The sequence below is a fragment of the Hipposideros armiger genome, unplaced genomic scaffold, assembly GCF_001890085.2.
Source record: "Hipposideros armiger isolate ML-2016 unplaced genomic scaffold, ASM189008v1 scaffold_142, whole genome shotgun sequence".
NCBI lineage: Eukaryota > Metazoa > Chordata > Mammalia > Chiroptera > Hipposideridae > Hipposideros > Hipposideros armiger.
Genome location: NW_017731492.1, coordinates 3,278,137 through 3,299,711, shown reverse-complemented (window position 1 = coordinate 3,299,711; position 21,575 = coordinate 3,278,137). Strand labels below are relative to the sequence as shown.

General features: G+C 37.6%; 1 protein-coding gene across 1 annotated transcript; it reads left to right on the top strand.

Annotated features, from left to right (window-relative positions):
- Window positions 1-1,914: 1,914 nt before the first annotated feature.
- TMA16 (translation machinery associated 16 homolog) lies at window positions 1,915-19,356 on the top strand. The gene is made up of 7 exons (XM_019650588.1): window positions 1,915-2,057; window positions 8,455-8,567; window positions 13,606-13,643; window positions 14,874-14,958; window positions 16,143-16,291; window positions 17,633-17,675; window positions 19,129-19,356. Exons 1-7 carry the CDS (start codon window positions 2,055-2,057, stop codon window positions 19,307-19,309), a joined length of 612 nt encoding a protein of 203 aa, XP_019506133.1. The 5' UTR covers window positions 1,915-2,054; the 3' UTR covers window positions 19,310-19,356.
- The last annotated feature ends 2,219 nt before the right edge of the window (window positions 19,357-21,575 follow it).

Sequence of the window (21,575 nt, the reverse complement as noted above, 5' to 3'; positions counted from 1 at the left end):
AAGTAGGGATTGTGGAACTCAAGTATCTACTGGGCTAGGGAGGTACCATGAATATATGAATGCCAGATATTATAATAAGAAGGTTGGGAGGGGGCATATGACAAACAAGAATACAAGCCCACCTAAAGGCATTCAAAATTGAAAAATCTGTGAACACTTAGTTGAAAAAAAAAACCCCATAAAACAAAACATCTTCAGGTTGCCAGTTTGATTCTTGATTTAAATCTGTTGAAAATAAATAAATTTTTTTTACTTTTTTTTTTGCTAATTTTTTCTAATAATATGGAAACATATTTATTGTAGTGTGTTCTTCAAATAAAAATAAAACCTAGCAGGATCACTAATACAGATAGCTATAGAGGGAATATTATAAATTGCAGAAATTGTTAAGAGCGGTATCTACTGGATTGCAGTAAACGACACACATAATGATTACTCAGGAGGTCTCCACTGATTTGTGAAAAGATACATATTTGCTCTATGAGGGTGAGTTATATTTAGAGGTTGGGAACACTGAAGTTTCAGTTTTATTTCATCTGAACTGTTGAGTATTGTTAAAATATTTTATAAAAAAAGACATAAATGCTGAGTTCATTTTTTTTCTTCCATGTCTTGAATTTGGTTAATTTAATAGGCTGAGGATAGAGCAAGTAAGGGTAAGATTCTTGTGTGATACAATAGGTTTCTTGGGGGAAAAATGTATTTTTGCAAGCACTGGAAGCGGCATTCTAAATAGATGTTAGTTCAGATTGTGTTATGGTGAAGTCTAGTAAATAATTTAAATATTTTATCAGGGTTTTTTTCTATTAATTACTAAAAAAAACCCCGGTAATTTCCCACCAAGGTGGTTGGTTTTTCTACCTCTTGAAATTTTATCAGTTTTTTCATTATCTGTTTGGAGCTAAACAGATATTACTAAACACATGTATATTTCAAATGTAGAAACTTTTTATCATTATGAAATGATCTTTTCTAGCTACCATAATACCTTTTGACTTAGTCTATTTTGTTTAACATTAATATATCTATACTAACATTGTTTTCATTAGTATTTGCTTCGCACACTTCCATCTTTGAGTTTTGTTTCCTTATAAATACTATGTCTCTTATAAACAGGACATAGTAGTATGTTTTAAATCCAATATGATGTTAATTTTTTTAATTAGAGCACTTAGTCCATAATTGCTATATGTATTTAAATCTACCAGCATAGTTTTCTTTTCTATTTTCCTAGTACTATGTTTTTTTTTTATCCTCCCCTTTATTTCCTTGCATTTAATAATCTTGAGTGTTTTTTTAAATTATTTTCTCTACTGGTTTGTACCTTAGTCAAAGTTATGTACCCTGTTTCTATTCTTTTAATGCTTACCCTAGAAATCAAATGTGTTCTTACTGTATCAATATTTAATGTTAATAAATACTTCACCATTATATACAAACACACATCTCTGTATATTTGTTAAGGCACAAGAAAATATCTACCAACTACAGTACTTATTGGATGGCGGGGGCGTTGGATTGAAGAGGATGACTGGGGGTGAAGGGGGGGGCGGTCATTTGGTCTTTTCTGAGCAGTCCTCCCAGAAGGGGGCCAGCCTCTGAGACACGGGCCCCCAAGACGTCAGCCTAGTTCAGCTCTGGAGTCGTGCCCTGGGACACACGCCCCGACCCGCGTCCGGGCCTGGGACGCCACGGGCCTGGAGCGTCAGGCGTCGGCGAGTCCGGTTCAGATCTCCCACCTCGCACTCGGCGTGGGGCTAAACCCACTCTCCCGCCCCAAGCTCCCTCCCACCACGCCTCGCGAGCGCGCAGGGAGGCTGCCAGCTGGGAAAGGGCTTAGACGTCCCGCACGGGCGTAAAAGACCAGGTCTCGGTTCCCCGGGACGTTTTAGAGAAACGTACTTGCCCCTCCCTTTCCGGCCGGGTCCGCCCCAGCTTCTTCGGCCCCACGTGTGTTTGGGTTGGAGCCCCACTGTGAGCCGTTGAAGCTGCTGTCGGTGAGGTTGCCCGGGTCTGGAGTGCAGAATCCCCCCCGGGGCCGCGGGGACGTCACCATGGTGGGCCCCCTCCCGCTCCCTTGAACCCGCTCGGCTCTCCGGAAGGCTCCCGTGGAGCAGAGTGGCGGGAAGGGGAGGTCTTGGGAAGCTGGGAGGGAGGAGAATGCGGCGTGCTTACACTGGCGGCGCCCAGGGGCTCTGGGCCCAGCGTGCGGACCTTAGAGTTCTGCTTCTGAGTTTTGAGGTGCACACAGGGCGCCCCTCCTCGTCTCGCGCCTAACTTCTTCTCGGCCACTGCCCCCTCGGGGGAAGATTCGCACTTTTACATTTTTCGCTACTCAGTCGGTGTATGGGGGAGCTGGGGGCTGGCAAAACGCGTGAAGGCGCTGCTCCCATTCGCCTGTGCCCCCTGCTGCGGGTGCAGCCTGCGTGGGCCCAGTCGCCCCGTCCTTGGCGCCCATTCACCGCTCAGTAGTGACCCACTCCCGCCCCAAATCCTGCCTTCCCGCCCGCCACGGCACTGAAAATGGTTTGTTGTTTTTATTAAAAAATTGAGTAGACGTGAAAGAGTGTTTATACAACACCCTTAAGTATAAAGATTAGCTGTAAAAGGAACTCTTGCTCATCGATTCTACACTTTAGGAAGTAAAACAGCATAGCTTTTGAGAGCCTCTGTGTTCCTTGAACCTGTAACCTTCAGGAGCCCCTCAGAGGTGAAACTATCTAAATTCTGTATTTGTAATTCCCTTACTTTTCTTTATAGTTGCCACTTATGTTTGTATTTGGTGTTTCTTCTTGCTTTTTTCACTTAGTATATTCTTGAGAATAATTTTTGAATAAGAACATGTTTTATAAATATTCGTGTTGAACAAGTTTTTAATAAAAACGACAACAAAGTTTGTAACCTGGTGAAAGTTATGATTCGCTGGTCATTTTCTCCCCTCCCTTTTTTTTTTTCTTCTTTGGTATGACTGTCATTGTTGTCTTTCATGTTGACTACAGTTTTCTTGCTTTAGATTACATATGTTTGTGTAAATTCATTCTTTTATCACTACACTTGTGCTATAGCCAACCCTTTATAATTTTCTTTCGTAGCCTTTCCCTTTTAGAGTGGAACATTAAAACATTAATAATGTCACCGTGTGTGAGTGATTCAGGGGTTGATTGGTATTTGTCTGTAGTTGTTCTTGAACTTCCCTTTTGTCAGGCTATGTAGTTGGAGTCTATTGCCTTGTAAGAGTTAAAAGAGAGGTGTGCATGTAAATCTGTTCTAGTTGGCACATTTCCTGCCCTGTCATTTTTCAGGTATATCTCCGGTGACCCTGCTGCTCTTCGCTTGAATTTAAACTCAGCTTGGCACTGGAGGTTTTCTGTCTAGACTTTTATATCAGTCACTCTAAACTTATTTCAGTAGAGCTGAGACTGTTGGCTATGGCAAGCCAGTGGACTGAGTCTGGCACCTGCCTTTGCTAAATTATGATCTTGGTGAAATTACTTAACCCCTTTAAGTCTGAGTTGTCCTGTCTAATTTTTGTTTTTATTTTATTTTTTAGCTGAGCCCAGCTTGGGGGGCGGGGAGGGGGCTCGAACCGCTGTTGCTCAGAGCTCACACTCTTGAGCGAGCTGTTAACCAACTGAGCCACTCGGCTGGCCCCTGTCCTGTCTATTAAATCGGGATAACCATAGTGCCTACCTCAGATAATTGTGAACATTCACTGTAAACCAGTTAGCCTGGTATCTGGTATTTAGTCAATGTTAGTTGCAATTGACTTTAGTAATAGTAGTAAATAGTAACAGCTTGTAGTTGTCCACTCTTGTTTCTTTACTTTTGCTTATTGTGAATGTTTCCTACAGTTTCACAAGTTCATACCTTCTCCCTTATATCAAAACTTAACTAACGTGAACCTTTTTAAACCAATCTATCCCACCTGACACTTCATTCTGCCTTAGGTTTCAGTGCTTCTAAGCCTGTGTGTACTAGGCACTCACAGGTACACTTCTTTTTTATATAAGCCTGTGATGGAGTTTAAGTGTGTTTATCTACCCAGCTAGATTATAAACCATTAAAAAGTGTACCAATATCCTCCCTTGATTACTATAACTGACTACCTACATATTCTGTAATGACAAGAATTGTGTGGTGGTGGGTTCACATCTGTAATGTGAGCTATAACAATAAGTCGGCTTAATACATCTTGTTTCTCTTTTCAGCTCTATTGAGATATAATTGACATATAATATTGTGTAAGTTGAAGATATACAACGAGATTTGTTATACATATATATTATGAAGTTATTGGCACAATAAGCTTAGTTAACGACCCTTACTTCACATAGTTTTATTTTTTCCCCTGTCATGAGAACGTTTAAGATTTAGTCTCTGAGCAACTTTCAAGTATACAATACAGTATTGTTAACTATTGTCACCATGCTGTACATTAGAGCCCCAGGACTTAATTCATCTTATAATTGAAGTTTGCCCTTTGACCACTTTCACCCATTTCCCCCATCATTCACCCCTGACAACCACTAATCTAGTCCTTGTTTCTTTTAATTTTGTATTTTAACACAAATATTGGAAGCATATTGCTCCCTGAAATACCTTTCTCTGTTGCCCGGGTTTTTTTGTGTGTTTTTTTTTGAGGAAACTATTATGTGTTTTCTTCTATTACTCTCAATTCTGAATTCAAAGAATAGTTTAGAATGAATTTTCTGAAGTAGTCACTAAAGATTGTAGGAAAGAGTTTCAATACAAGTTTTCTGACTCCAGTATTTCTGTGGTGCCAGAAACTTCTCAAAATAGGCAGTTATTCAAAACAGTCTATTAGTTATCCCCATGAAAATAAATTGTACTTCTGCTATATCTTTGAAGGTTAAATTTGGCGATTTCAAAACATAAAATGTTAATCTTCCACAGAAAATACACCATAAGCCCTGTCCCCCAGTTTTGTTACATGTTTACATTCTGTACTATTATTGATAGAGTTTTACTTCAGTTTTCTCTTGAAGCATTTTTTTTGTGGTATATTGAAAAATATGAAAATATTTTGGATTTTAATGTTTTATTGTACCTGTTTCTGTGCCTTACTATATATACACATCCTGCCTTGGGCAACTTTTTCATGAATAAGTTACTATAAGGAATTATAAACTACAGTTGAGTCAGAATACAAGTTCAGTTTCTCTGTACCTTCTTTGTACTAAGTCTCGGTTTCTTTAACTGAGATCTTCTAAAGCTATGAAGATATTTTCATACCACAAGGGTATCAAACTATTTTGTGTTCTAAAGAAAGTTGAAATCTTTAAAGGAAATTTTTTTTAATAGTTTTATTTTTTTAATTACAGTTGGCATCCAATATTATGTTAGTTTCAGGTGTACAACATAGTGATTAGACATTTATATAACTTACGAAGTGATCACCCAATGACTCTAGTACCCGTCTGACAGCATACATAGTTATTACAATATTGTTGACTATATTTCTTATGCTGTACTTTACATCCCCGTGGCTATTTTGTAACTACCAATTTGTACTCCTTAATCCCTTCCCCTTTTTCACTGACTCCCCCCAACCCCTTTGCCATCTGGCAACCATCAAAATGTACTCTGTATCTATGAGTTTGTTTCTGTTTTGTTTGTTAGTTTATTTTAATTTTTAGATTCCACATATATGTGAAATCATATGGTATTTGTCTTTCTCTGTCTGACTTATTTTACTCAACACAGTACCCTCTAGGTCCATCCATATTGCAGATAGCAAGATTTCATTCTTTTTTTAATGACTGAGTAATATTCCATTGAGCAAGATTTCATTCTTTTTTTTATGACTGAGTAATATCCCATTGTATATGTACCACATCTTCTTGATCCATTCATCCATTGATGGACACCCAGGCTGCCTCCATATCTTAACTATTGTAAACAGTGCTGCAAGGAACATATGGATGCACATGTCCCTTTGAGTAGTGTTTTGGATTTCTTCGAATAAATGCCCAAAAGTGGGATTACTGAGTCCTTCTTTGTCTCTCGTTATAGCCTTTGTTTTTTTTTTTAGCCTTTGTTTTAAAGCCTGTTTTGTCTAATATAAGTATTGCTACTCTAACTTTTTTTGTTTGTTTCCATTTTCATGAAATACCTTTTTCCATCCCTTTACTTTCAGTCTGTGTGTGTCTTTTGATCCGAAGCAAGTCTCTTACTGGCAGCATACATAAGGGTCTTGTTTTCTTATCCATCAGCCACCCTATGTCTTTTGGGTGGAGCATTTAACCCATTTACATTTAAAGTAATTGAAGGTAGATATGTAGTTATTGCCATTTTATTACTCATATTTTAAAATCTTTTTTTCTCCTTCTATTTAAAGAAGCCCCTCTAACATTTCTTGTAATACTGGTTTGATGGTGATGAACTCCTTTAGTTTCTTGTCTGGGGAGCTCCTTACCTGTCCTTTGATTCTGAAAGATAGGGTAGAGTAATCTTGGTTGTAGGTCCTTACTTTGAATATCACTTTAAATATCTTGTACTGTCCTTTCTAGCCTGAAAAGTTTCTGTGGAGAAATCAGCTGACATCTTACAGGTGCTCCCTTATAGGTGACTAACTCTTTTTCTCTTTTACCTTTTTCTTTAACCTTTTAGAGGCAGTCTACCATGAGTTCTGAAAGTTTTTACTTGATTCATGTTTGCTAGGTAAACTTCATACATAAAAAATCCTTACACCTTCCCCCACCCTCACTTCCACATGTGCAGAGAGACACACAAAAGAATGCACATACTGTTTTATGATGCTTTACTCTGTATTCCCTTTTACCTGTAACCAACTTCCAGTGCCATTTTGGGTTTCAGACTTGTAGCTATCTTCTCTGGTCAGGTTTACCAAGAAGTGAGCAGTAAATACTTGTCAAGTGTTTTAGTAAATATTTTTTTAAGGAGTGAATTCATGTGTGAATGAGGGATCGGTGGTCCTTTTAATTAATTCTGCCTGGAGAGTTTTACTAAGGATGTGACTTTGACCTGCATCTCTTCAAAGGACAAGTAAGGAAACGGATTTTGCAGGCAGAGGTAACAAGTGCAGTCTCAAGAAGTGATGAAACAGCAAGGTGTGGTCTGGAAATGGTGAGAAGTTCTGTAAGAATGGGATGATGACTATGTTGAAGAAGGAGAGACAAGGATGGAGAAGTAGGTTGAGGGTAGATTGTTTTCCATGTTAAGGACTTAGGACCTAACTGTGAGCTAGTATAGTGTCATAGAAAAATAAGCTCTGTGACTTCCATGAAAACGGCCATGCTACTCATGAAAGATCATGAGGCCAAATTAAGGCAATGACAATTTTGAAGAGACGATTCTAGAAACATTTAACCTTTTTGAGTATTAGGTAAGTTAGAGACTGCTAGCTACCCCCTAATGGACTTTCTTTTTCCTTTATAGTAATTTATTCTTTTCTGAGACTAAACATTACATTTACTACTCTCCTTTATATAACCTTCTGTTGAAATTTTGGTCAGTGGGATGGAAGCAGAAGACTGCCACTTCCCAGATCTTGCTTTAAAAGAAAGCGGGGTGCCTTTTGGTTTTCTTTTCTGCTTCTCACTGGCTGGTGTTTAGACCTGGCATTAAGCCATCCTGGACTATATGGATATACAGAAGGTTATATAGCCTGAGGGTAGTAGATAACAAGATGGAAGAAACCTGGATCTCTGAGGGCTGTGTCAGCAGAGCCTCCGGCTCCTACTTTTTTACATGAGAGAACTAAATTTTATCTGGGTTAAGAAATTATTATTTTGGGTTTCTATTATAGGAAGCCAGACCTAATTCCTAAATAAATATAGGTGTGATAGATATAGAATTATGTAGGAGTAAAGAATTACTGAAATGTCTAGTTTAGAGCACTGAATGAATTGTGACCTACTTAACTGGCATAAGGCTTGAATGGGAAGATAATTTGTTTCCTTTTGGATGTGTTAATTTGGAGATGGCTTCTATTATTTCCTCTGTTCCTGTTTTCCTATGAGCCCAACTTTGATTTTGTTTGATTCGCTGCCCACTCTGTTGCATGTACAACTTCTACAGTCAAGCTGCCATTAACGCCCTGTGTTCTTTCTGCCCTCCTTAACTTTCTTAAATGTTACACAAATTTCCAACTGTGAGTTCCCTCCCTGTCTGCATTTTCTGTACCTACTTTGAAGGTGGAACAGTTGAAGAGCTGGATTTATTGACCCTTTCTGTTCCTATCTGTATTTTCCTACATCATGGAGAGTAGTTCTGAATATATCTGTTATGACCATGGAAACAAAGACTGAATTATTTAACAAGTCTGGCTCATCTCCCCATTCCTAGTGTTTCTGGCTCAAACTATTTCTGTTATATTACTGTTTTTCGAATTTATTTTTGAAGGGATTTTTTTTTGACAGAAATCACTTATATATCTGACTTACATGTGTCATATGTTTTTTTTCATTTTAGCCTAAAGCACTAAAGGGAAAAATTGTGGGACGGGAAAAAAAAGTCATCCATCCGTATAGTAGAAAAGCAGCTCAAATTACGAGAGAGACCCACAAAAAAGAAAAAAAGGAAAAGTAAGTGCCTCTTTATCATTTGTATCGTGCATTGCTGAAAAACCTATTTACACATTTCTCCTTCATTAATATTCCTCTTCTCCCTTTAAGTATTTTCTATGCACTGAGAGTAAAACAGCAAGAATTCAGCTCTTATAGACCTTACCTGAAACAGATACATAAATTTAAGTAGATTGTGATGAGTGCAGTGAAGAAAAACTAAAAAGGATTATGAGATGGAGAGCGAGGGAGAAAAGTTCTGTTTTACATAGGATAGTGGAAGTCTTCTCTGAAGAATTTACATTTGAGCAGAGAGCTGAAAGATGGGAGGGAGGGAGCTATGCAGATATATATACACACACACACACACACACACACACACACACACACACACACACATGTACATGGCATATAGGTTAAAGTGCCTATTAGACATATAACAGGCGATATAGAATGGGCAGTTAGATATGTTTAGTCTGGTGTTCAGAGGATAGGGATGTAGACATAAATTTGGGAGCCATCAGCATCTATGTGAGACTATAAGCTATGAGGCCAGATAAGGTCAGCTAATGAGTAAATGAAGAGAGGAAATATTGGGTTGTCGGAAAAGTCATGACGCATTTTTGCAACGAAAAACATAGAAAAATACCTCATGACTTCTCTGACAACCCAATGGAAGGGAACCCAGGGTTAGTCCAGAGGCCCTTCACTTTGGCGAGGTTGGAAAAAGGAGGATCCAGCAAGTGAGACTGAGAGGGAGGGAAAGAAGATAGCGTTTCAAAGAGAAGGTAGCCATTGACCTATGTGATTTGCTGTCAATTAATGTGAGGAATGAGGATGGATTTAGTAATTTGACTTAGTAATGTGGAGCTCATTTAGTAAAGTGGAGATCACTGTATATTTTTGTGGGTTATCTTCTTAGTTGTTGTTCTGGAAATTACATGTTAACTCAAAACTATCTAATTCAGGTTAATGTCAAGTTAATTTCAATAGTATACAAAATGTTTGCTCCACTGTAGCTCCATTCCCACCCCTGCCTTTGTACTGTTACTGTCATTTAAATTATATCTTTATACATCAGAAGCCCATAAACACAGTTTCCTAATTATGTTTTTATATAACTGTCTTAAATTAGAAGACAAGTGTTACAAATAATACATTTATACTGTCTTCAGGTTTGCAGTTGTGTTGTTGGTATTTGCTGTGTGTCTTTCCTGGTCTAATTTTGCAAAGTCTGTTCACTGTGTGTGGCCATTGAAATTTCTGCTCAGTGAGTGGCCAGCTAATGTTTAGACCATGATTTCTTTAAATGTCTTCCATTAATAGGTCTCAGCTGTTGCCGAGGGCCTCTGTGAGTTGTTGGGCCTGCCTTCAGTGCTCCAGTAGGTGGTTTCCTGAGACTTTATTTCTTGTTTGCTTAGAGCCTCCCAGTTAGCCAGAACTGAGAGACGAGGATTTGTCAGGTCTTTTCTTGGCATGACGCAGTTCCTGAGCATGCACATGACATTCTAGATTCCCAGGAATATGTTGGAGCTAGCTTTTCAAAACCCTCTATGGACCTTCCATTTCCCAGTTTTGTTTTTCTTTTGTTTTTCATTTTTTGGTCAGCCTTTTGTTAGCTTCCAGCTAGTAATATCACTTAGGAAGCTGCTGTCTTAGACAATTACTGCTGATGATTTTCCAGAGACAACCTGGGAATAGGGCTGTTTCTGCAGAGAGAGCTCTGAGTCAGATTAAATAAAGACAAAATAACTGTAAGAATGGAGCTTTTCAGTATATTGCCTTTCAGATCAAATGGTATCAGTTTTTTTAATAGCAGCATCACTGACCATGGGTCATTTTTAGTTTAAATGGGAGCATGGTCACAGATAGCTTTTTTTTTTTTTTTTAAGAGTTTATTGGGGAATTTGGGGAGGGGAACAGCATTGGGTCGCTCACAGAGGCTCACACCTGCTGCCGGCCAGCCCCACTGCAGCCTACACCATTGCCGGCGCCTCATGGCAGCCCAGCTCCAGGTCAAGCTGTTGTTCACCATCTTAGCTGTAGAGGGCGCAGTGTCACTGGCCCTCATATGTGGGATCCGAACTGGGGCCCTGCTGCTCAGAGCTAGCATCCCAAGCCAGCTCTTAACCAACGCGCCACTCGGCCAGCCCGAGGACAGTCTTTGCAACCTGATTTAGGAATGACATCCGTCATTACACTATTTTATTTTATTTATTTGTAAGAAACGAGTCACTAGGTCCAGCCACACTCCATAAGATCAAGGACACAAATATCAAGAGGCGAGAGTCAGTGGGGACCATCTTTTGTTACTATCTGCTGACCAAAGATACTTGATTTTCTAAGGAAGGGAAGTAGCCAGGCAGCCGGGAGTATCCAGCTTTTTCTCACAACCCAGGACTCTTTGTACCACTTCCTCGGGTTTCTTTTTAGGAAGAAAGAGAGGTTGAGGGGTGTGGAGTTCAGGGAGGATATCTGTTAGGGTGCAACGCCTTTGACCAGTAGTAGAAAATGCAAACACAGACCTTCTGGGTTGATCAGATTGACTCTTTTTGATGTCCTCTGATTACTTAAAAAGATACTGTAAGAGTGACTAGCAACAGAGTAAGAATTCAAACAGGTTCTTCATCTTTAGTATTTGAATGCTCTAATTTAGAACTATATGAAATACTGCTTCTGTTCATATTAAAAGAAAGTAGTATGGTTTGTAGACTAGCACATTTCAAGCAATGCACAATTTACAGTCTGTATCATGATTTTAGCTTTATTCTATGATTTCTCAGCATAGCAACATTTTGTTGCTATGTACTGTCATCTTGTCCTGCAGGGTATGTAGCGAGGAACTCTAGATACCAAATGAAAATGAGTTAGTATGAAAAATGAACAAAGGGAAACTAAGCATAATGGGTAAGAATCTAGGAAACAAATACTTTTGAGAATTAATCTATTTCTGTTTTTCTTTATCCCAACTGATGCTACTCTATTTCCCTCAGGGAGCTCATTCAACTTGACTTCTAACTAGATTCTTCCCACCAGCCTTATTTGAAAGGAATAAATTCTTTCAAAGCTACTCTGAACCTTGGTATGAAGTGTTCTTTATTTTTTAAAGCCAGCTTTGAGGTATAAACAACATACAGTAAAATAGACATATTTGAAGTGTGCAAATGTGGAGCTTTGACGATACACTGATGTCATGCCCATGAGCGGTACGCAGTGCATCTTCATCCTCCACAAAGGTCCCTGTGCCTCCTCGCAGTCAGCCCTCCCCTCCACACTCAGCCTCAGGCAACCACTGATTGGCCCTTTATTTTGATAGGTGAGATTTGTCTTCCTAATGTTTCATATAAATGAAATACCGTATATATTTTTTGCCACCTTCTTTCACTTATCATAATGTTTGTGAAATTTACCCATGTTATTTCACATATTAGTTGTCTTTCTCTTCTATTACTGAGTAGTGTTCCATTGTATTGATATGCAGTTTGTTAATCTATTCATCTGTTGATGGTCATTTGGGTGGTTCAGAGTTTTAGGCTATTTATTACAGAGGTCTGCAAACAAGGGCCCAGCCCCTGTTTTTATAAAAAGAGTTTTATTGGAAAGCAGCTATGCCCATTCCTATCACATTGCCTTTGGCTGCTTTGAGTCTACACTGGCAGAGGGGAGTAGTTGCGATGGAGACTGACTATATGGCCCTCAAGCCTAACATCTTATATCTGGCCATTTGAGAAATTAGACAACCCCTGCTATTATGAATAAATCTGCATGGACAATATTTGTGTGGACATATGCTTTTATTTTTTCAGTTTCTGGAGCTGGGTCATATGATGGATGTATGTTTAAGAATATAAGAAATTGAGTTTATAATAAGTTTATAAGAATTGCAGATCATGTGAAAAGTGTAATGTTTAAGTATGTAAGAAAGTGCCTTTTCCAAAATGATTGTACCATTTTATGTTTTCACCAGTGTATAAGTGTTACATTTGTTCCATATCCTCTCAAATATGTTGTATTATTAGTTTGTTTAAAAAAAAAAAAAATATATATATATATATATATATATATATATATATATTTAGCCAATCTGGTAGGTGTATAGTAGTATCTCAGTGTGGTTTTAATATACACACTTAGTAATCTTAATGGCTACCGGTGTTAAGTATCTTTTGATGTGCTTATTGGTCATTTGTATGCCTTTGACTTGATGGAAAAAATTTGTTCAAGTCTTTTGTCCTTGGTGGTATTGGGTTGTTTGTTTATCGTTAAGTAGAAAGAGCTGTTTGTATATTCTGCATGCGAGTCTTTTGTTCATTATTTGTATTGTGAATATTTTCTCTCATTCTGTGGCTAAAAATTTTTTATAAAAGAGGCTTTGTTTTATTCTCCAGTTGTCTAGTTGTTTAAACTGAGAGTAAATCCTGCCTGCTTTGTTAGGGCAGGGACAGTGGATTTTTTTGTTCATTGCTATATCCCTAGTGAGTGTCATAAAATGTAGCAAAAGCTATCCAAAGACCTCTTCTGAGTCAATTAGGATATAGAATATCAACAAGAGAAGGCAAATATCCCCTAGACAGTTTTCTGAGAAAAAAAATGAATCTTTTTCTTTGTTATAATTCCTTTCAAATTTATGAAAAGTAACCATTTTGTTTTGTTCTTGTTGAAGTTTAAAAGGTGACAGTAATGTATTTTGGTTTTGGTGGCAGCACTCAATCTTCTAGAAGGTATTCATTACTCTTTTGTGCACAAATATTCTGCATATTACAATACCCGCCTGAACATTTATAATTCAATCAAGCTCTCATTTGTGTTTTCAAAACTGATTAGTTCTATAGGTGTCCTTTAGTCATTGCAGAGCTAAAATAAGCGGTTCTAATAACATTTTGTTCCAAGGATTTAAAAGAGAAGCATGGTGTTCAATGTTTCTGTATTAACAGAGTTAACTTCATATGTACGAAAGAATGATCTTTGAAGTAAGTTTCTTTAGGCAGTTTTTGTTTTGACAGATTTTTAAAACTTGATTTGGAAATTTTCTAACATGTTATGCACCTTTTCTTCCAAGGTTGAAGAATGAAAAGGCTTTGCGTCTCAACCTTATTGGTGAGTGGATTTACTTATTTGACATTCTGGCTAGAATATTGTGAAGCTCTGCCCTGTGCCTGTTTTTCTTTTGACTTTCCTAGTGAAATACTATTTTTTTCTAAGTGAATTTTCTTTACCAGACTTGACTAAAACAAAACAAAATAAAATCAATCGTTAAACTCTTAGAACAGTGTTAATATTTCTAGCTCAGAAGTGTTTCAGAAATTGTCTGGTTTATATTCACCTACCTACCTACCTATCTGCCTCTATCTATCTATCTATCTATCTATCTATCTATCTATCTATCTATCTATCTATCTATCTATCGATCGATCGCTGAAGTTTAATTTTAGCTCCCTAACCATTAGAAGTACGGCCTAAGTATTTTGGAAACAGTAGTTCATATGTAATGATGTGGATACATACATCCTCAGTCTGTATCTCAGTGTCACAGTCTTTTTTTTTGGAGGGGTGTCAAATTTATTGTTAGTAAATTTTTACTGATAAGCCTGATATTTCAAAATAGTGACTATTAGGCTTTTTATTAAAATTAAACGTATTTGAACTCTTAATCTAGTGCTTCATCAGATAATGGAGTAGTATTCCTAAATGGGTTCAGTATCTGGAGTAGGGCCATTTCTTGATCTCTAATATTGAGAAATCTCACTGAAAGTGACCCTTACGGTCCGATTTACTCTTAAGGATGAGGTCTGTTAGGTCTTTGTATCGAGCAGATGTTTATGTTTGATGTATTTATTAACTTTGAGGCCCTAGACAGGTGTCTTAACCCTTCTCATCTGTGAATGGGGATAACAATAGTATTAATCCTTACTGAATTGGGAAGCTCTTGGCATAGTGCCTACTGCTTGTTAAATATTCAGTAAATACCATTCTCATCGTTAATCCAATTAAGTTTTCATTTTATTATTTTAGTTCAATCCTTTGCTTTTTAAATATTTAGACTGTTGTGTTAAAGTATTCTTTCTTTTTTTTAAGTTTTGCATCCTTATTGGTTAAGAAATTTATACAGAAAAGCATCCCTCCCACCCCTTTCTCTTCCCCAAATTAAAATGTGACGATTTAATTTCTTACAGACTGGTTTAATTAGCTTTGAGCCCACTCAAGGCTCTATATTTAGCATTGAAATAAATTTTGATGCTGTTTTAAATGCATCGATGTTGAAAATTATAATGAATGCATCTTTCCTTAAATGATGACTTGTATTTAACTTGGTGCTTGTTGTTATAGGTGAAAAACTGCAGTGGTTTCAGAATCATATTGATCCCCAAAAAGTAGCATATTCAAAGAAAAATGCTTGCGAATTAATTGAAAGGTAAACACTGGGCTCATTATGAACAAAAGGTCAGAAAGAGCAATTCTTCAATCTGGTTCTTCAGCAACTCTTTCTGTTCTGGATTTAAAGAAGAGCAGACAGATGGGCTTTGTTATTGAAAAGACATTGGAATCATATCCTAGCCTCTACACTTTAGTAGGCTGTAATCTTTCTGGGCCTCAGAGTGGTAGTTAACCCAACTTCTCAGGACCTGGAAAGGCTTCCTGGAGAAATGTCATCCAAAGTGTCACCTGAAGGGTAGGTATTGGCAGATTGAGGTAAGGTATAATAGTTTGAAGAGCCTCTAGGCAGAGAGAACAATATCTAAAAGGCCCAACTGTGAGAAAGACGCTTATAGTGATCTACCAGACATTTAATGACTGGAGTAACAAGTTCAAGGAGGGAATTGTGACAGGTACAATAAGTGACAATCAGCTGTTGAAAACCATCCAATATCATTGTAAGAGTTTGTACTTGATCAAACGACATTGGGAGCCGTGGGAGGCTCTTAAAACAGAGCACCTGGGATGATCATGTTTAGACTTCAGAAAGGTCACAGCAGTGCGAATGAGGATGATGGCCTGAGGGGCATGGCTTTGGCCAGGAGAGGCTGAGAGGCTGGTGAAGCAATCCGGGCAAGAGATGGTGGCAGCCTGTGCTTGGTTAGTAGCAGTGTGGTGAAGAGAAATGAAGGATTTCAAAAATGCAAAAAATTCTCTCAATCTTGAGCGAAAACTTAGATGAGGCATAAAAGGGCGAGAGAGGAGTCGAGGAGGACACTTAACATTCCTCATTTGGGCAACTGGGTGGATAGTCGGACTGTTCCCTGAGACAGTGAGCCAGAGAGATGGGGCAGGTTGGGTGGGGGGGTGGCTGGGATGGTTGAGGACCTGGTCAGTTTCGATGTGTTCAGCCTCCATAGGACATCAAGTGCAGACGTGTAGGAGGCAGTTGGATATGAGGATCTGGAGTGTAACAGATACTTGAACGGCAGGCAATGATTTGGCTGCTAACATTTTGGGAATGATTGAGTTATCCAGGGAAGGTCTGAGATCTGAGAACTTGAGGAACTCAGAGGACTATAAAAATGTAAAGGACAGGTGAAAGCTGGGGATTATGTTTTAAATGAAATACTATAAGCCAGATATGCACTTTGTAACTCACATCGTTTTCTTATTTTTCAGGTATTTAAATCGATTCAACAGTGAGCTGGAGCAGATTGAATTACATAACAGTATCAAAGACAGGCAGGGAAGGCGGCACTGTTCCCGGGAGACGGTCATCAGGCAGACAATGGAGCGCGAGCGACAGCAGTACGAGGGATATGGCCTTGGTGCGTTCTTCACTGCGCTTTTCCCTTTTCCTTTATAAAATACATAGCGGTATCAGCCTTATGATTGATTTCCAAAGTTTGTTATTGTCTTTAGTTTAGTTTGATTTTCTTCCTCTGATTTCCTTTGTTTTGTGAGTATATGGAATCATTTTTAATTCTTTTTTTCGTTTTTTACATTCCCCAAAACTGTCAGTTGTGACAGTGACATCATGTCTTTGTAACGTGAGAGTAAAGTTGTCCTCTCCCCTCTGGCACATATGTATTTGCTTTGTTTTAGATTTATTACTTCCCCATGTCCAACCACATCTAAGTTTCTTTAGAAGGCACTGTGTCCTTTTCATCTTTGTAATTCTTGTAGTACAAAGCTATACTTGCACTCTTTCTTGAGAAAGGATAGAAATCAAATATTCATTCTTAGCATTGTAACGTTTGTTACCATTCCTAAAGACAAGTATGCTGTTGGTTTACCGTCTGAAGAAAAACACCTAATAGGAGAGGGTGCTTAAGGCTTGCAAAGACCTCAAATAGGTGAGGACCCAAACGCTACATATGGCCTACAAGTGATGTTTGATTGGCTAATTAATTTTCTTTATTAAAAACTGTGGTGATTTCACATGAGAAATGTAGATTTCTGGCTTCTCTTAAAAATTCAGATGATTTGGCAACATAATTTGCTAGATTACTATACTCACCTATCAGTTAAAAGGAGCACCGTATGGCTTCCCTTTGGCATACCTGAATTGCCAGAATCACTACTTGCATTTTGGGGCCATTAAATAAAATAAGGGTGACTTGATCAAAGCATCGTGATACCACAACAGGTGATCTGATACCCAAGACAGCTACGAAGTGGCTAAGGGGCAGGTAGGTGGAGATGCTGAACAAAGAAAGGGATGGTTCACGTCCTGGGCAGGATGGAGTGGTACATTCTGAGACTTCATCACGCTATTCAGACTGGTGGCAATTTAAAGCTTATGAATTAGTTATATCTGGATTTTCTATTTAATATTTTTGGGCTGTGTTTAACCTCCGATGACTGAAACCTTGGAAAGCGAAACCACAGATAAGGGGGGACTCCTGTAGGTTTGTTTTATTTTATAGATTCTATGCAGCATTTATTATTTAATAGCATTCTCTTTAAATCACCTTAAACTAAAACCTTTATACTTATAAAACTTACTGTCATATAGCATTATAACAGTGCTTTTAAATTTTGTTTTGCTTTGGATAGTCTTGCTGTCAATTATTATTTGTTGTGTCTGAGATGATAAATGAGGAAACTATAAAATGTTATAATTTAGAAAACATTGCCTAATGAATATAAATCATTTTCTTTCCCAGAGATTCCAGATATTGTAAATGCAGGTAATCTGAAAACTTTTAGGTGAGTCTGTCACTTTTATTGTTCCTTGAAGTTGCATGTAAAATACATGAGACATAAACTTTCTTCCCTTTTCAGTCTAGACATTAGAGCTGAAAGAAAATCAGGGTTTTTTTGTTTTGTTTTGTTTTTTACCCATTTCTCTTTCATCAAAGTATAATTTTCCCAAATTGTGTTTATTTGAAACACCAGTTACACACTGAAATGATAGTGACGTGCTTTTTTTGTTTTGCTTTTCAAAATATTTTAAAATACGTTACTAAAGTACTTAAAAGGACTTCATCTCACTCTTCCTCCCCAATTCTTAATTTTTAAAATGAGAAAATAACAGGAGCAGACTTGATGGCTCAGAGTCACATCCCCAGACTGTTCGCAGCACCTTCCTTTGGAGAAGCTGGTTAATGGGAAGTGATACAGGGAAAGGGCTAAGTCATCCAGAGCCAGGCGGACCAGTGGGCTCCCTAACAGGACTCTTTTTTGACCAGAGCAAACACTGAGTAGGATTTCAGTTTCGAAACATGGCTTGTCTTTAGAAAATGATATTTTATTAAGCATTTTGGTCTTAACTAAACTGTGCTGATGCACCTGAAATTTTTTATGTTAATTGAAATTAGACAAATTTAAGTCCAATCATGTTGTTTGACACCTTTAAGCTCATTTTGTATTTTTATACTTCTGAATTTGTAGAAAAATACTTAGTATTTAATATTTATAAAATATTAGCTTTAAATAAATTCACCAATCATATTTAAGTAGTTCATTGTTTAGCTCATGTACTTGTATTTATAATTTGGATACATGGAGCTCAAGATTTTTTTTATGCTTTTATTTATTTTTTGCCTGTAATATTCATTAATTAGACATATGTATGCTCTTTATTTCTGAAACAATGCATGTTCTGGCTCTCCCAAAGAAAGCCAGAAATGAGAGCAGAAATTAGCACAGACTATTATTATATTAGTACTGCTGGTTGAAGTTCAGTTCTCAAACAGTCTTCACATTGTTCCTAAAATAAATCTACATTCAATGCTGAGGTTGAACACTAAGTTTTCTAGTATAACCGTAAAAGTTGCTTGATTACTGACACTTTCCTGTGACTTCTCATCCTGTGTGAAAAGAAAAGCGTTTCTGACTGTGCATTTGTAGATTTGCCAGGTGTGATACAGTTTCTACCTGTGAGGTCCTCGAAACCACAGAGCCTGACTGAGGGGAGTGTTCAGGGTCGGGAGGGTCAGAGTGGAACAGAGCCTCCTTGTAGCCTCTGCCTAGTGTTTTCCCATATTGCTTTGGAAGTTTGGGATGTGCGGGAGTCTCTAACGACTTACGTTGTGGCTAGTGCATTTGAATCTGCTGTGAATTTATAAACTTTGTTCTGCTACGTTGAGAGTTTTGAATATTGACTTTCTCCTGCTGCCCCACCTCACACCCCACCAACCCTCTATACTCTTTTATCTAGGGAATGGGATTTTGATCTGAAGAAATTACCAAACATTAAAATGAGAAAAATGTGTGCTAATGATGCAGTTCCCAAGAAGTGTAAGAAGAAAACTGTTATAACTGTGGACAAAGATTTAGGGGAATTGGAACTAAATGATGAATCAAGTGACTCAGATGAGGAAATGACTGCAGTGGCCTAATTTTCCTTTACTTGAGTTGAAAATAAATAAGTTGAGAGCTTCAAGTTGCACTTGAATTGGTTATGGCATGTAATCGTCTAGATACAAGAATTTGCTGTTTAGCGTATTCTCTTACATGATGAGAATCCCATTTGCAGTTTCAGAAACTTAGGATTTTTATTTAAAAATGAATATTGCTGTTTATTTACATTAAGTTGCTCAAACAGATATAGTGAAATAAAGTAGTGATCTTGAAGATTGATTTAATCTGAATTTCTGGGGCAAGAGGGAGCAATGTGAATAAGGACAAAAAATGTTTTAATTTTTTTCTTCTTGTTAGGATCACCTCATCTCACATTTTGGGGCAGTAGCAACCTGTTTTCTAAAAGGGTCCTGTGGGTACTTCTTGAGCAGTGATGATGGCTCAGTTGTATTTTCAGTAATAATGTTTCAGTCATCTTCCTCTTAAACATTAAGCCTATTTTCTTTCCTTATAAAATAGGGAAAATGTGGTATGGAATTTATATACACTGATAGATTGTACGTTATTTTTATTTATTTTCTTTGAGCCAGAATGAAATGACAAAAAAAGAAATGCAGCAACTGTTGTTGTTATGTTGATCTCCCACATTTAATCTGTTGTCTTTGATAAAAGCGATAAATGATTTCAGCTTAGCTCTTTTTGTTAATATATTATTTTCTGCTTTCTCATTATGAAAAGTGATAGGTTTTATTTGTGGAAACAGACCTAAAGATTAGAGAACCAGTTTTTTTCAGTTGTGTTGTTTTTTTTCTTCTAAGAGATACTAATGTAACTCAGTATTTCAAGTATCATGAAAATCATGGATCTGGTAGAATTTTTATTCACACAATTTAAGTGCAAGTATCTTTAGTCTATTTTTTAAAGGATGCAATGCAAGTGTGCCTGAGTATTTTCAAGGGAAAAAAACCATTAATGCTGTATGTGGTTAGCTAGATCTCAATTAAATTTTAACAATTTATTTAAAGTGTTACACCTTTTTTTACTTTTGAAAATTAAAAATAAAATGTATTTCCATAATTTCACTTCTTAAGATTCTAATTATTTCATTTGCAGTGATGTAACTGATGCTGATTTGCTTTTAGTAATATATGTGAAAGTATGGTTTTATGGTTACATAAGTTCTATCTGTTTAGTCATTGGAAGATTTCCTTTTTTTAGTTCTTATTTAGTCTCAAAATGGCTATAAAACTGAGTCATAGATTACAGTAAAGAGAATAGTAACTGTTTTACCTGGTCTGATATTTTAAAAGCCGCACTGTTAGATGAATAACTTGGGGAATGGCATATCATCCTTTCCCTCAAACATTTGTTGCTTGTTTCTCATATGCTATCAAAGCAAAAAATATACCAAGCCACAGTGCTTGGAACTAGAACAGGTAAATATGTGCTGAAAGGATGAATTTACTTTACTATTTAGGACCATATTTGTCATGTCACTTCTCGCTGGACCAAACTACCTTAGAGATAATTTGTCTTCAGAGTACTTGCTTTTAAATGATATTGTTAACCATTGTCTATAGAACATGTTCTTTCTGCTGTGATAACTTGTGCTCCCTTACCTAGACGCTTTTTCGGTCAGTATCTAGATTTGTAAGATAGCTTCTGCAGTCCATGGCCATGGAGCAGAGGAAAAGTAACTCGCTTTGTCGGCACTTCTGTATGAACTCTAGGGGCTGGCAGACTTGTTTTTGTAGAAGCCAGATAGTGAATATTTTAGGTAATTCAGGCCAAGTGCAGTTTCTGTTGCATAACCTTGTGTGTGTGTGTCTGTCTGTGTCTGTGTGTCTGTCTGTCTCTCCACCCTTACAGATGGAAAAGCCATTCAGTTCATCGGCTGGATCTGGCCTGCTTGCCATAGTTTGCCAACGGCTGGTCTAAACCAGTGAGCCGAACTTCCACAGCCATAGGCTAGTGATACATGTCTAAGCTCAGAGCAGCTAACTCGCACACCTGTGCCCTCTTCTCCTAACATCCTAGTCACTTCCTTGCCTTACCAATCAATGTAAGTATCACGTTAGGACTCTTTAGCGTGAAACAGGAGCTTTTTCTACTCTTTATATCTCTTGCGTTTCAGGGGCAAGAGATTAGATAGGTGTCCTCTTCACTCTATTGCCACTTCCAAATAATTTCTCCCTTAGTTCTTTGAAGTTTTAATATTGTCTCCCTTTCCTTATTATCTTACCTCCCAGAAGAACCTTCTTTGTGCCCATTGATTGAAGACTTTAGCTCCTGGCTCAGTTTCCT

Excerpts from the sequence above, each read along its gene's own strand:
- TMA16 (XM_019650588.1), top strand. Across the intron at positions 14,959-16,142 it reads GCTTGCGAATTAATTGAAAG|GTATTTAAATCGATTCAACA; the intron begins GTAAACACTGGG and ends CTTATTTTTCAG. Across the intron at positions 17,676-19,128 it reads GGTAATCTGAAAACTTTTAG|GGAATGGGATTTTGATCTGA; the intron begins GTGAGTCTGTCA and ends TCTTTTATCTAG.